Genomic DNA, 14,449 nt, shown 5'->3' with positions numbered 1-14,449 from the left:
AAATAAAATAAAACTGATATTGTGTAGGTAAGGTTAAGAGACAGGTGGAGGTGCCCGCCAGGGACACCCACGACTCACTCATCAGGGCTGTTCCAGGGATATAAAAAGAATCAAAAGGAAGTTTACTTGATCCATACCATTTAAAAATAGAAACTACAAATTTGAGGCTTAAGATGACATATAAAAGTACTACCCAGCAGGAGGAGGCTACAGCACCTGCCCTACTTAACACTACTTGCACTGAATATCGCTTTTTTTTTTTTAATGCTAGCTTTACGTATGACCAATTATATAAAACAGGCTACTTAATGCAACAATGGTGGACCAAAAGCTACCCTTACGTGTATATACAAGTAACGTGCTACATATAGTATTTAGGCTTTACATAAACTGACTTATATAGACCTTTGATAATAATAATAATAATAATAATAATAATAATAATAATAATAATAATAATAATAATAATATGTATAAACAATTAAAACAGTGGAACAAATTAAATTATGTACACTTTCTTTTTTTTAATATATTCACAACATCCATTCTAAAACAATGTGTCTTCTGCCCTTTAAAACCAAGCCAGGGCAGGGGAGAGGGTTGTGGTGGTGGTGGTGGTGGTGGTGGTGGTGGTGGTGGTGGTGGTGATGGTGGTGGTGTGCCCCCTTCAGTGCTTGGCCATCCACAATTAGGGGAGGGACAGGTAGGGAGGGAAGTGGTAGAGGAGGTGGAAGGGGAGGAGGAGGGGAGGTGACAGCCCAAAGAGGGAGCCACAATGTCCACTAAAGGATGAGAATTAATAGTTTGTGCAAGGAATGACTGTATTACCTCATAACTTAGTGCTATGACACCACCCGATGCTAGCTACTCACAGGTGTCAAGGGAACACTTCCTACGCCACAACATTCACGTAAATCACGCCAGCCGGCACATGTCACAGAAGCCGGCCATCACATCAGGGCTATGAGGCGTGTCCTGTGTGGTGCAGTGACGCCACAACCTTGGCCTTCCTGCCCTACAGTGATCACCGCAGGAGGGTTACAGTTCTAGGGAGACCTCAGGCTTACAAGGTCCCTGGCTGTGATTCTGGACTGTATGCATACATTTGGTTTATTAGGTGGATATCCTCCCCTTGGCCACTCAGCAGCATCCCCCGTTAACAGGGCAGGGACAAGGTTTGCTAGTGACAGGCCTCTCAGAGGGGAATGGGAAAGGCTTCACCACTATATAGGGCTTCAAGACTGCCAAAGGAACTCTCCCACAGGCTTGCATGGACACGATATTTGCATTTAACACACGGTATGCAAACGGCACACGTGTTACTGGTGTGGTAACATGACTACTACAGAGAATACACTGAAGAATATACAATTATAAGACACAGGCTGCTGTAAGAGACATCATATCAATACTCTGCTCTAGAGATGATTGTAAACGCTAGACTTACTGACACCAGTCCATTAAGACACGACAAGTAATGGTGAATGGTTATAATCTGAGTAAAGTATGGAGAAGGCTATGGTGTGAGGAGGAGGCTTAAATAGTAGTGACATTATCACAAACACTGACATGATGCAATGTATCGAGAAGATTAAGTAGTAAGAATCACAAAATGTTGATCACTACAGTGTGTTTGTCTACCTTCACTTACTTATATTTACCCATTAAATATACTACTGGTATACACAGTGATATTGTTTGCATACATATGATAGAAAGTGATGGTATAATGCAGAGGCAGGCAAATACGTGAAATTAAACACGGCAAAGAATAGAATTATGAGGAAGACACAGGGAGGATGAAAGAAAGGAAGGGGAAGATGGGGGCAAGGAAAGAGGAGCAGATAAGCAATGGGGTGCTGCACTCATCCCTCCCCAACCACCATTACCACCACAACCATCACCACCACCACCAACACCCAGGGCACTCAGCCCCACTGGTGACACAAGCACCAGTAGCCCCACCCAGGCCAACACACATGCAACACAGGGACACACTGTTTGCTGGGAGACCTTCCCTCGCCCAGCAGGAGGGTACATGCTATTATATGTAATGTGTGACGGAGTGTGGTTACTATTCCTATTCTGTGATAATAGACTGCTAATGGTCACCTACACACAATACTGATAATGACAACACTGTGGACATGATGAACCAACCGACCTGCACCTCTGTCAGCCTGCCAGCACTGTGGGGACGCGGCCCACCACACACGCCACACACACCACATCGGTGTGTCACACTCACTGCCACAGCAAGTCATGCAATATCATTGAACTTCAGCAGAAGTGATGAGTTTCGTTATGCAGGGTGAGAGCAATGGAGAATAAAGCACTGGTTTGAGCACTGCACCTCTGATCCTTCCTCACTGAGTATCTTCCTGTCTGGAGCAGCTCTTTGAACATGATAATGTCTGCGCGTCTGTGCCAGCCTGACTGTGTGACAGCATGCATGGCTTGTGAGTCTGCTCCACAGCTACATATCTATACCTTTGTACTGGCCTGATAAACTGGCAGAATGCATTGTGTGCAAATATTACGCAGACAGCTGTTTTTGTTTTCTCTCACCCTGACCTTATCTTTAAACAACCCCCTGACAACCTGACACCACCTTAGCACCTTGCCTGCATCTCACACGGTGAAGCTGGCAACACCTGGCCGTCCCTCATGCAGCAGCAGTGTCAGTACAGGTGAAGGGGAGTGACTGGAAGGACGACACACAAAGACAACACAGTGGCTTACATTACACGGACAGAACTCTGGTGCAAGGTGCAGGAAATGACTCCAGCAGAAAATGTTGCTGGTCAAAATACAACCTGGGTGCAAGCTTAGACAACATAAAGAGTAAAGAGGTGACCTTCAAGCCATGCATCAAAGTAGTGCTGGATAGTGATAATAAGAAAACTGCATATGTGTTACCAGCTCTGTGTGTGTGTGTGTGTGTGCGTGTTTAAGTCGTTGCTTAGTGTCATTAGATTATGAGAAGACTAAAATCACAGAGGCCGACAGCCGTATTTATGTAGCTGTGTAAGGATTTATACTGCTTGTGGTATTAAGGACAATAATCTGAAACACTTATACTCCACACCTCCACAACTTTCAATAGACTCCAGATGACGTCACATGGATTTTTAAGGGTGCTTTTACAGTTCTTGTGACAGATTAACAAGTTTTCCCACATTACTAACAGGAAAAACACTCTTGAGAAGCCATTTAATCATCTCTGTGGCCTTTGAAATAGCTGTGGTGAGAGAGCAGAGCATTTCAGAGTACAGCCTTAAGACATCCAACACTCAGGGAGACGGAGAAACTGATCCAGGAAAACCAGAACAGAAACAACAAACTCCTGCTTCTATGTTGTGTCATGATGGAATAGTGGCTCTGTATTTACCCTACAATAATGTACAGAGAGTAAGGTAACACCTGTGGGATCCTGTGTCCATCTCATTTGGTTCATTGTCACTTTGAACTCATTTTTATTCTCCCCTTATCCACATCATTCCCTGCATTTCTGTGTGTGTGTGTGTGTGTGTGTGTGTGTGTGTGTGTGTGTGTGTGTGTGTGTGTGTGTGTGTGTGTGTGTGTGTGTGTGTGTGTGCATTGCCTTCCAGCATTCAAACAAGTATCTAAAGCAATATATCTGTGACTATTACAAGGACAGCAGAGTGAAGACAGCAAATACAACTAGACATATTGACCATATGTCATCTTTATAACCATCAGGAGGGAAGGAACAAACAAAGCAGTACTGATGTGTAACTTACTGAAGCTTTCGTGAATGTCATGAAATCTTTCTGCTTCATCTCTTGTCTATGCTGGATGAGTGAATATTTTACTTTACTCTAATATGAAGGTCTTTTGATAGCCAATACATGATGTGTGAGAGCTTAAATCAACCTTGTAAGTCTGAAGAAGAGAGAAATCATCACCTTCACAAACAAATGATTTTCCAACAATTTCTAGATTTTTGCCAAAGTGAAGATGTGATTTTGGCAACAATTAAAAACCATTGAGTAATTATTTAAGCCATTTGTTTGTGAGGGTGATGAAATGTAGCAACTGACAGGGCAAGGAGGAGATGCTTGGAGAGCTGACAGCACTCTTGAGGAGAGAAAGGAGACACAAGGGCAGGAGATGCGAAACAAAGCTATTTATGATGGAGATGCATGAAGGATGAACTTGATTGTATGCTGGCCTTAGAGAGAGAGAGAGAGAGAGAAAGAGAGAATAGACAGTATGAGAGAAGATTAAAGGAAATGAAACAGAAAAATGAACAAGAGGAGGAGGAGGAAGAAAAGAAAACAGGAGATAAAAATAGAAGAGAGAAAGAAACACCTCTCTTTATGCCCTCAAACCCACAAACCATCACACTCTAGCACATCCCAATCATCCTACACACACACACACACACACACACACACACACACACACACACACACACACACACACACACACACACACACACACACACATGCACACACACACGCGCGATATGTGGGGGATACACTACTACATAAATGGACTGAATGCATTATGCTACTACTTGGAAGACATGTTGACTGCCCAGCACTGCCCCGCTGCCCCACTGCCAGACCTCAGCCGGCACACACACCAGGAGGTTCTGGGCTCGAGGTACAAGTGGCAGACAACATTATACTACACCCTGTCAGTAAAATTTCTTAACAGAGATCTACTTACACTAATAAACGTGACTTAGAAATACCATAACATAGGAATTTATAAATAGACATGTGTATATATTGTTCATGCTAATATCTGTACAGGATAATATCTGCATATTTCACTACCCAGCCCACTGACTAAGGTAACGGGAGCCCCCCTGCATCACAAGTCTGACCAGTGCTTAGGAACGCTGCTCAGGACCTCACACCATCAATGCCACACCAACACTGAGATAGGCAGGTACTTTCAGGGACCCTTCACCATAATGCCATTACTTCTTATGCTCCTTCCCGTGCTCATCACTCAATTACAACTACAAATATATAAGAACATAAGAAAATAAGGAAAGCTGCAAGAAGCCATCAGGCCTACACATGCCAATCCCTGGTAAACTGTCTATTGAAATTACCTCAAGTAATACACATTAATGACTTATACATAACAATTAGTGATATTCAAAGGAACTTCACAGGAAGGTATGTGTGTATGTACTGCTATTCCCTCAACCTGGTGCACACGCAGGCTGGCCAGACTCAGCAGTGCAAGGGAGCTTCACACAACACACAGTGGGGGTGACCCTTGATTGTTGGGCTTCAGCAAAAGAGTATTCTGTGTTGAGTCATATGTCTGTTCCTTTAAATTATCTCTTTGGTAAAATCTTAGTTGGAGAGCCTTCCATTAAGACATCCTTCACTTCAAGTCAGTCAAGCAAGTTATGTCAGTTGAGAGGGGAAGAATGAAGGTAAATGTCAACAAAAGATCGCAATGCACTTACTCCACAAAGAAGGGTTTAGGTGAGGCTTTAAACAAGTTCACTAGTCAGAACAAATGGGGAAAAAAATGGGGGAAACATCTGTAAATATGACACCTCAGACACAAACATATCTGGAGTCACCGCAATGCAACACATGGATAACTCTTCATTACAGATCAGTGTTTCTGTTCACTAAGTCAACCATTTGTAGAGTAACACACATTTACAGACATTACCCAGAAATAAAAAAATAAAAAAGTGTATTGCTAACCTTAAAACCAAAGCTCTGTCTGGGTCACAAGCATTTCTTACACACAACCTGCATGGTGAGGAGTTTCAACCATGATAACCAGCCTTAGTTACTCTCTAGCCACACAACTAAAGGCTATGCAACCAAGACACACCAACACTTATACAGACCTCCTCTTGATCTAGCTCACACTAACCAGCCTTAGTTACTCTCTAGCCACACTGAACTAAAGGCTATGCAACCATAACACACCAACACTTATACAGACCACCTTCTCGATCTAACTCACACCAATCAGCCTTAGTTACTCCAGACATAGTGAACTTAAGCCCCCGCAACCATGATACACCAACAGATGACTTCAGGCAATGGTCCACAAGTCTTTCAATCTCACCACTCAGGCTTCAAAACTTTCACCTCCAGAATTCAGTGTAACAAATGTTTTTCTGACCCGTCAAGAGATTTGGTCATATTAAATGAGCGATATTATAGTTAGGGACTTACATAACACTTAAAACTGTCCAATGGCAATATAAAGAATAGATGTATATGTCAAGTAGTCCTGGATAAACAGTATAAAATATAGAAGTGATGTACATGAATATTTTTCCTGGTATTGGAACAGAGCCAAACTTTCCTCCAGTTGTCACGTACACACTTGTAAATAAAATCCTTTACTCTGCCATTAAATAGTAAATAATTTCAAAAAAATATCAAACTACACAAAACTACTTTAAATTATCAACAACAACTTTTGACAATAAAGTTTCTTCTTCAGATGCTAAACAACATACTTATATAAAAACAACATATAAGCTTAAAAAAATTCGCTTATTCAAAAATAGAGCAATGCATTATAAAAAAAAAAAAAAGTTGCAGAATCTCACCTTGCAAAAAAAAAAAACAAATAAATAAATAAATAAATAAATAAATAAATAAATAAATAAATAAAAAAAAGTCATACAAGCCACAAAATCAATTAATGTCAAGGTGAACATATATTGCAACAGTGAAATTTTGTACTGAACATGAGGAACGGAACCTGCACGAACCCCAAGGTGAGAAGACGTGCTGGCTGGGCGACTCAGAGACACTCAAAGAGGGAGGGAACACAGAGGGAGGAGGCGTGGGGAAGAGTGTGAGGATGGGGAAGAGGTAAGAGATGAGGAGAAGAGTGTTAAGATGGGAAACAAAGTGAGGTGTAAAAAGGTAAATGTAAAAAGCCAGAAAACTTTACCACAACTTTCATTTCTGTACTTTTATTTTATTTTTACCTTTATTTAATTACTTTTCTTTAGACATTCTTAATTTGGTTACTTTTTTTCATTTTCCTTTTTTTCTGGATACTACAAGAGAGATATATATGAAGGTACAAGTGAAAAGGAAAAGAACTAGTTATTTTTTTCCTCCTTAATAATCCATGTTCCCCCTTTTGTTTAGCCATTCTCTATTTTCTCTCTTTCCTTTTTTTAGATACCACAAGAGAGACATGCATAAAGGTACAAGTTACAAAGAAAACAATTAAGGGAATGTATTTTTCTTCCTCCCAAGTTTCCTCTTCCAACCTTCCGTGTAGCTGAGTCACCCAGCATTAGATCTCACACAGAATCTTCCGTTCCTACCTAGTCAACAATTCAGATATTTCAGCAGCATCTTCAAGCATCCAGTGAAGTGACACTCATGTGCTTTCACCTTGAATGGCTGAAGCAACCTGGGCACGCGTCTACTGTTTACTCGTGAATACCAGCCTTGCCTTACTTCACATGTTAAAGAGAGATAATTCTGCTTAACACACTATAAAACTCAAGGAATGGATGTCCACACTGGGAGCACCACCTTGTTGCTACTCGAGAACAGTACCTTGTGAAACGAACGTCAACTAGATGCAACGTTTAACCTGACCATTTCCTCAGTCAGGCATTATAAAGATATGCAACCCAAGAGCCCATAACATGTTTAAATCAATATATAGTAGATGCTCTATCTCTTACATAATCTGACTTCACTTTTCACTAGAAAATGCTACAGATATGCAACCCAATAGTCCACAAACCCAGGAACACTAACAGAGCACACTTGAACAGGTCTGCAGAGAGGCGACAACCATGAAACTAACCCACACAAGGACCACCAAGCAAGTGCCAACAAGCATGCAACAGGGATAAGTAAGTGACCAAGCAAGACTCCCCCTCCACACCCAGAGTAGTGAGGAAGGCTGCTCCACCCTCAGTCCAGCCACCAGTAAGAGAATCAGTCATCATTACCTCCAGTAGCATCAGGGTCGGGGGTCAGGCCTGCCGTGTCCTCGCTGCTGTTCATTCTTGGGTCACTATCACCTTTTGAGGTTTTCGTTCGCCGGGATCCTGTGAGGAACAAGTGGGTTACTCAAATTAATGGTTGTCAGTTGCCCAGTTAGCCTTGTTCTTTTCTTCACTGTGCTCTGATTCAGTTCAAGTTGATTAAAAGTTTTCCTTCCTCTAAGTTACAAGTTCAATCATGCTAATCTTCAAGTGGTAGTTGTAATCTCTATCATTTACACATACGATAAATCTTAAGTCCATGTTTTCTTAATGACTCGAAATATATCATCAACCTCAACTTTCTTTTCTTACGGTGAATTATATCAGTATTTGAACTTCTCTTGTTTTCTTTAATATTCCAAGGCACCTTAATTAATGTTACCTGATGGCACAGCTACCAAGAACACAATGCACTGTACAGCTTGAGTAAAACACACTCACTCTCCAACTTCATCTAGGTTCTATACATCAACATCAATGAGAATGCAACACATCGTAGCATGTTGGTGACACACCGAGTGGTTGGGCAGGGCCGGTCTAAACAATTACAGTCCTGCGTCTAAATAATGGTTACTGTGTGCAGCTGCTAGGGATATATTTTTTTTTTATTAATGTTAATTCAACTTTGTGGAAAAGGAAAAGGCTTGTGCAGATTAAAACATGGCCAGGAATGTGGGGAAAAGTAATAATAGTTACATTAAACAACAAATGATGGTAATGTGGAATTAGAGGTAATGACAGGGAGAAAATGTTATGTCTGCTTACAAAATAAAGTTTCCATTCTGTTACAGGTGAGAGAACTATCACACAACACTACTGCCAGGAGGAGGAGGTGTAGATACTAAACACTTACTAATTTAAACTTATGGAAGCCTACAGAACTAACTATATTGCAGGAGTAACTGTATTCATCATGACTCTCAAAACTCATATTGTTCTCTGCGTTACTCAGTGATGCTTGGCAAATCCACAACTGTCACTGCTGCAAGACTGACAACAAGGCAAGGAGATGGCCAGGTGGTAGAGGTGCCTGGCTGGGCCCTCTCTGCCACATGGCCATCATTGCCACACTGCACACAGGGCCCAAGGTGAAGTCCTCTGTGTAGTGTTCAAATTCAGCTTGGGATGATGTAACTAAAGGCATTAACAGGCACTCTTCTGACAGGCTTTACAATGAGTGGCTATATAATTTCTGTTTGTCATATCCACTGCTTTACATCCATATAAAACATACACAGGAAATTTAGACAATTTACATAGAATTGCAGTCCCCTTATATGGTACTAGGGTTCCATAAGAGTGCCTAAGTCAGCCTTTACAAAGACTACTCTCGTCTCAGACACAGCCACACTGCCGGCCTCACAGGGACACTAAAGAAACACTACAAGGCCACTTCTACTTGAGGCCTTTGTTAAAAAATATCAAAAATATCCTTGTGTGTAAAAATGTCTATCCAGCTCCCCTGCCCAGCCCACACCAACACTGACAACGATGAAAATGAGGGTTGTGTTCATGCTTTGAGATCCACAGCCACAGCGGGCAAGTGGAACATGGCTTACGGTGGAGGCCAGGGTGGGACCCAAGAAGGTTTTAACGTTGAAAGGGGCAGCACCGGCCAGCCCAGCATTTTTTTGACCAAGATCAAGGGAGGGGAATGGGAGGGTGTGAGGAGTGAAATTATGTTGGTCAGTCCAGTATTACATGGTATCACTACAAGTTAGGTACAAGTAATAACTGCAGCATATACTTATAAAATAGACTGAATTGGTTTTGTTCTCTATTCTATATGCTAAGCTGACATCCCACTTGAACAGGGACAGCCTTATCACAGAAATCAAAGCTCAGAATCTGGAGTTCCAAGTCCCTTTGTTCTGTCCCATTAAATCTGTGACCCCAAGCAGCACAGCAGCAGCCCAGCCATGGTGTGTGTGGCCAGGCTGTCTCTCTACCACAGAATAATGCACCTCTTAACTCTTTCACTGCTATTCTGCACATCTTCCCTCTGTCACCAACCAACAGCTATCCCAAAACACTATGTGGACCAGAAATTGCAAAATCTATTTTTTTCTCCTGTCCTTTCTTGTACATGCTTATAAAGACTTCATCAGCTGTTCTTTGTGGTGTGAATTGTTCATCATTGCAGTGAAAGGATTAACAAACACTTCTACATATTGATGAAGCTGCACAATGAATTCTTTTTAGATAAACTGTAAATAAATAAAATAAATAAATAAATAAATAATAAAATGTCCTGTATTTCTTCAGTATATGAATGTTATAATTAGTGACTTCATGCTTCTCCCCAATAATATGTACATTTGAGTATTATTCCACCAAAGTCCCAATCATGAACACCAAGTTAATCTTACATTTTCCCTACAAAGGTTAGCTCTGTGTTTCCCCACATATCTTGCACTGTTCTCAACATGCAAGGTGACATTCACTGAAGAAGTACCAAATAGTTTCTTTTAGTTCAATAGTTTCGCACTGAACCGTCCCAGACCAAGACCAGGAGGTAATGGTTGTGAGAAGGGAGTGAACCATGCAGAGAGAATGACCACACAGTCTTGTAGTCACACCACTGTTAAATCTCTAGACACAAAGACCCATAAGATAACTGCTTCAATCATCTCACAGTTAAATTAATGTGGTGTGACTGTAAATATATACATTCAACCTCTCACTTCATTCAATTAAATATCTTTCCATTATTTTTATTGTCATCTCATGCAGTCATCCAGCAGTGTGAGGTAGGAGAGGGAGGGAAAGGCACCACTAAGGATAGATAAAGGAATACTGTGAGAGAAATAGTGGAGAAAGATGAGAAGACCAAGCTGGGTAGAGGAGACGTCTCAGAAAGCTATCCAGAATGAAGTATATGTATAGAGGGGACATTCATTCATCACAGCACATCACACTGTCTCTCACCCATCTACATCAATAATCCATCTCTCTTTCTCTCAGCCACATCAACCTGTCACACTCCCACTCTATATCTGATTATGGTATTGTTTGAGGCACCACATCTTCAGCCACCAGCTATTTCTTAATCCACCAAAGGACCATATTCTTCAACACTTCTGTCCATATCTCAACCACTTTCTGGGATTCTAATTGAAGTGACGCAGGTTTTTATGGTTTTTACGGTTCTAGTGAAAGATTAACAAGACTTCTACAGTATTAACAGAAGAAACGCTCTTGGAAACCCGGCTAATCATCTCTGTGGCCTTTGTAAATAGTAGTTGTGGTGAGAGAGCAAAGCGTTTCAGAATATTGAGTCACATTTTGTTTGGTTTGAGAAAGAGAGAGATGGGTACATTTCCTCTGTTCTTTCTCAAGTCCCTGCTATATGAGTGTGAGCAAGAACACCTTCACTCTGTCCCTATCTCCCTCCCAGCAGCGCCACACCACCCATGGCAGTGATGGCAGCATGGTCACCTTGACTCACCGGGGGCAATGAAAGGAGCAGCACCAAATGGATCGTCCTCGGTTGACATCACTAAACTTTCCCTGCTTTTAACATTGGAAATGCCTGGGGGGAAGCAGAGGTTTGTGGGTTAGTCACACCCCAGCAGATCAATCATTGAAGAGAGAGAGAGAGAGAGAGAGAGAGAGAGAGAGAGAGAGAGAGAGAGAGAGAGAGAGAGAGAGAGAGAGAGAGAGAGAGAGAGAGAGAGAGAGAGAGAGAGAGAGAGAGAGAGAGAGAGAGAGAGAGAGAGAGAGAGAGAGAGAGAGAGAGAGAGAGAGAATATGAAATGTAAGACTGAAGTGTAAGGCAAATCACAGCAAACACATGAGTAAACTGTACATACATGATACACAGAGTAAGGTTAAGATATATTACAGTACATCAAATGCTCCCAATTAGGTTAAGTCAAAATGCAAAGTCAGTTCCCATGACAGCCAGCCACACCTCACACTTACTGCTTTGTGATCCTCGGCGAATCTTGTCAAACTCTGCCCCAAAAATGTTATCCTCTGACATCTGGCTGAAGGGAGTCATGTCGTTGAAGGGGTTCCAGGCACGCACATCAGAAGTTAAACTCATGTCTGAGCCGACTAAGCCCTCCTGCAGGGGAAAACATGTAAATGAATGGCCACAGCAGTACAATGCATCCCATACACCAGTGAACTCTCTCAAGCATGTAATTAAAACCTTCATGGCCAAACCTTCCTGCAGGACAAAATGTTGCAATGAGTGGAACAGACTCAGTAATCATGTTGTTAGTGCTAAGACATTAGGGAGCTTTAAGAGAAGATTAGATGGGTTTATGGATGCTGATGATAGGTGGAAATAAGAAGGTATATTTCATACAGGGACTGCCATGAGAAAGCTTCTTGCAGTTTCCCTTATTTCTTATGTTTTTAATAAACGGCAGCAGGGTATAATGAAAGGAATGGCCTCGGCAATTGGGTTGTTAGTGGTGAGTCATTATGGGGATTTAAAAGATCGTGCTGTGTTGGTACTTACCTGTGAGCTGTGTTCAGGCTGGGGGACACCCGTGGTTCCCTCCTTCTCTGTGAGCCGCACTGAGGCCTCAAATGGCGCCAGGAACTGTGTTGTCTCATTGGCAAAGATCCTGAAAGTGTTTGTTGTGTACACAGAGGCAGGTACAGTGAGGAGCAGAAATATATGGGTGAATAATACTTGCTTGTTGCTTATTGTAAATTACAAAGCAGAAAAACCAAGATGTCTAACTCTGGAACTCCCTGCCTGCTTCTGTATTTCCTTCTTCCTATGACTTGAACTTTCACAAGGGAGGTTTCAAGACACTTATCCTCCAATCCTGAATGACCCTTTTGACCTTTGTTTTGGGACTGGCACCTCAGTGGGCCTTTTTTTTTTTGTTCTTTTATTGCCCTTAGCCAGTGCCCAAATTACAAAAAGAAAAAGTTGCTCAATTATCTATTATTTTCTCCTTTTCTGCACATTCACATCACATTCTGGAGTGTTCTAATCACAGCTACAAAAGAGTTAACAGCCTAGAAAGAAAAAACAATTCCTTACTTGTTAAAAGCAGAGGAGTCCGAGACGTTTCTCCGATGAGCCCTGGGGTGGTGCGCCTGGGTAGGGGAGCTGGGGGCCTGCAGGTGGTGGTGGTGCTGCTGCAGGCTTAGGGCAGAGGTGTCACTTTCATACTTCACCAGTCCTGCCACAGCCCCTGCACTGCCCGGCACTGGTGCTGTCAGGCCCACCCCCACGCCCGTCCCCGCGTTGGCCCCAATGGATCCCTGACTCAGCGAGAGGCTCTGGGGTCCACTGCCCGAGGTGGTGGTGGTGGCGGTGGTGGTAGTGGGTGGCAGGAAGAGCCCCTCTGTGCTGCCTGAGTGAGCCTGTGTCTCAACGCCACCTTCTCGGAAAGGGTCTGGGTAGCCTGTGGGGAGCGTCACTTGGTTACTCAACATGCCACACAGCAGTCTGCCCGGCAAGTGTTAACAGCACGTGGGTGAGGCCTCACAGCACAGCCAACAGACAGTATGCCACACCACAAGACAGCCGGGCATCAAGGAAGTACAAGATACGTCATGAGAGTTTTGGTCATGAGGAACAAAGATCATGTGTCATGACAGGACCTGGCAGGGGATGAACACTTTGGGAACACACCAAAATACAGTCTGGACCATAGCAAACAACACAGGATGTGTCATACAACAACAACAACAACAACAACAACAACAACAAAAACAACAACAACAAATACAACAACAAAGGAATTCACAAAAACACACAAAAAACACTTACACAAAGGACAAAGCAAACACAAGAGCATTCTACAGGAAACTGATAAAAGGCATGAGCTCATCCTCTTGCAATACACTTATCCTTAAGATTAATAAGTCACAAGCAACTCACAAGACTCTGACTTACTCATATTTATTTTACATTCAATGCTGTCAATTTTCCTTCAGAGATGCATGATCTCAGGAAAACTGTGTCTGCATTTTTCAAGAGGATGTCCCATACCATAAATCAATAAAAATTATGAAATGAAACTAAAACAAGCTAATGGGTTACTTTTCCTTGGCTCTAATAACAGTATAACTGTATGGTGTGTGTGTGTGTGTGTGTGTGTGTGTGTGTGTGTGTGTGTGTGTGTGTGTGTGTGTGTGGGATAAATGTCATGCATGCAATAACAGACATGAGAATGAATCAAAATAAAAGTGAATGGCAATGAACATAAAACTGAGGAAGAACATGAATACACAGGTAAGAACAGGTGTGTGATGAACACCTCAGTCTTACCTTGGGTCACGAGCACTGCCTGAGCCTCACCTGATGCTCTACTGCCTTATCAAGACTGTCAGACTTGAGAGAAAAAGCCACGTTCTGTCCTCCACTGATAAGATGAAATCTCCTTCCTTCTTACTCATTTTTCTAAAGATAACCTTTGGCCGGCTCTATTACAGCTATCAAGTGTTCTCTCTGACCACCTGAATATTATTTTCCTATTTTTATTAAAT

At 42.2% G+C, this 14,449-nt stretch overlaps 1 protein-coding gene across 3 annotated transcripts in view; it reads right to left on the bottom strand.

Annotated features, from left to right (window-relative positions):
• LOC135094340 (uncharacterized) overlaps positions 1-14,449 on the bottom strand; it is a 47,249-nt gene that overhangs the window by 12,470 nt on the left and 20,330 nt on the right. The window contains exons 10-14 of one of the 3 annotated variants that reach the window (XM_063994363.1): positions 12,996-13,362; positions 12,459-12,567; positions 11,912-12,056; positions 11,436-11,519; positions 7,952-8,023 (exon numbers count right to left, since the gene is read on the bottom strand). In XM_063994363.1, the coding sequence (XP_063850433.1) occupies positions 7,952-8,023; positions 11,436-11,519; positions 11,912-12,056; positions 12,459-12,567; positions 12,996-13,362 (777 nt within the window). Of the gene's footprint in view, positions 1-7,951; positions 8,051-11,435; positions 11,520-11,911; positions 12,057-12,458; positions 12,568-12,995; positions 13,363-14,449 lie in introns of all 3 variants that reach the window. The other 2 variants (XM_063994362.1, XM_063994364.1) reach the window with 2 other exon arrangements.

This window comes from Scylla paramamosain, chromosome 45 (genome assembly GCF_035594125.1).
Source record: "Scylla paramamosain isolate STU-SP2022 chromosome 45, ASM3559412v1, whole genome shotgun sequence".
NCBI lineage: Eukaryota > Metazoa > Arthropoda > Malacostraca > Decapoda > Portunidae > Scylla > Scylla paramamosain.
Note: the sequence above shows the minus strand (reverse complement) of the source record. Positions and strands in the feature narration are given on the sequence as shown.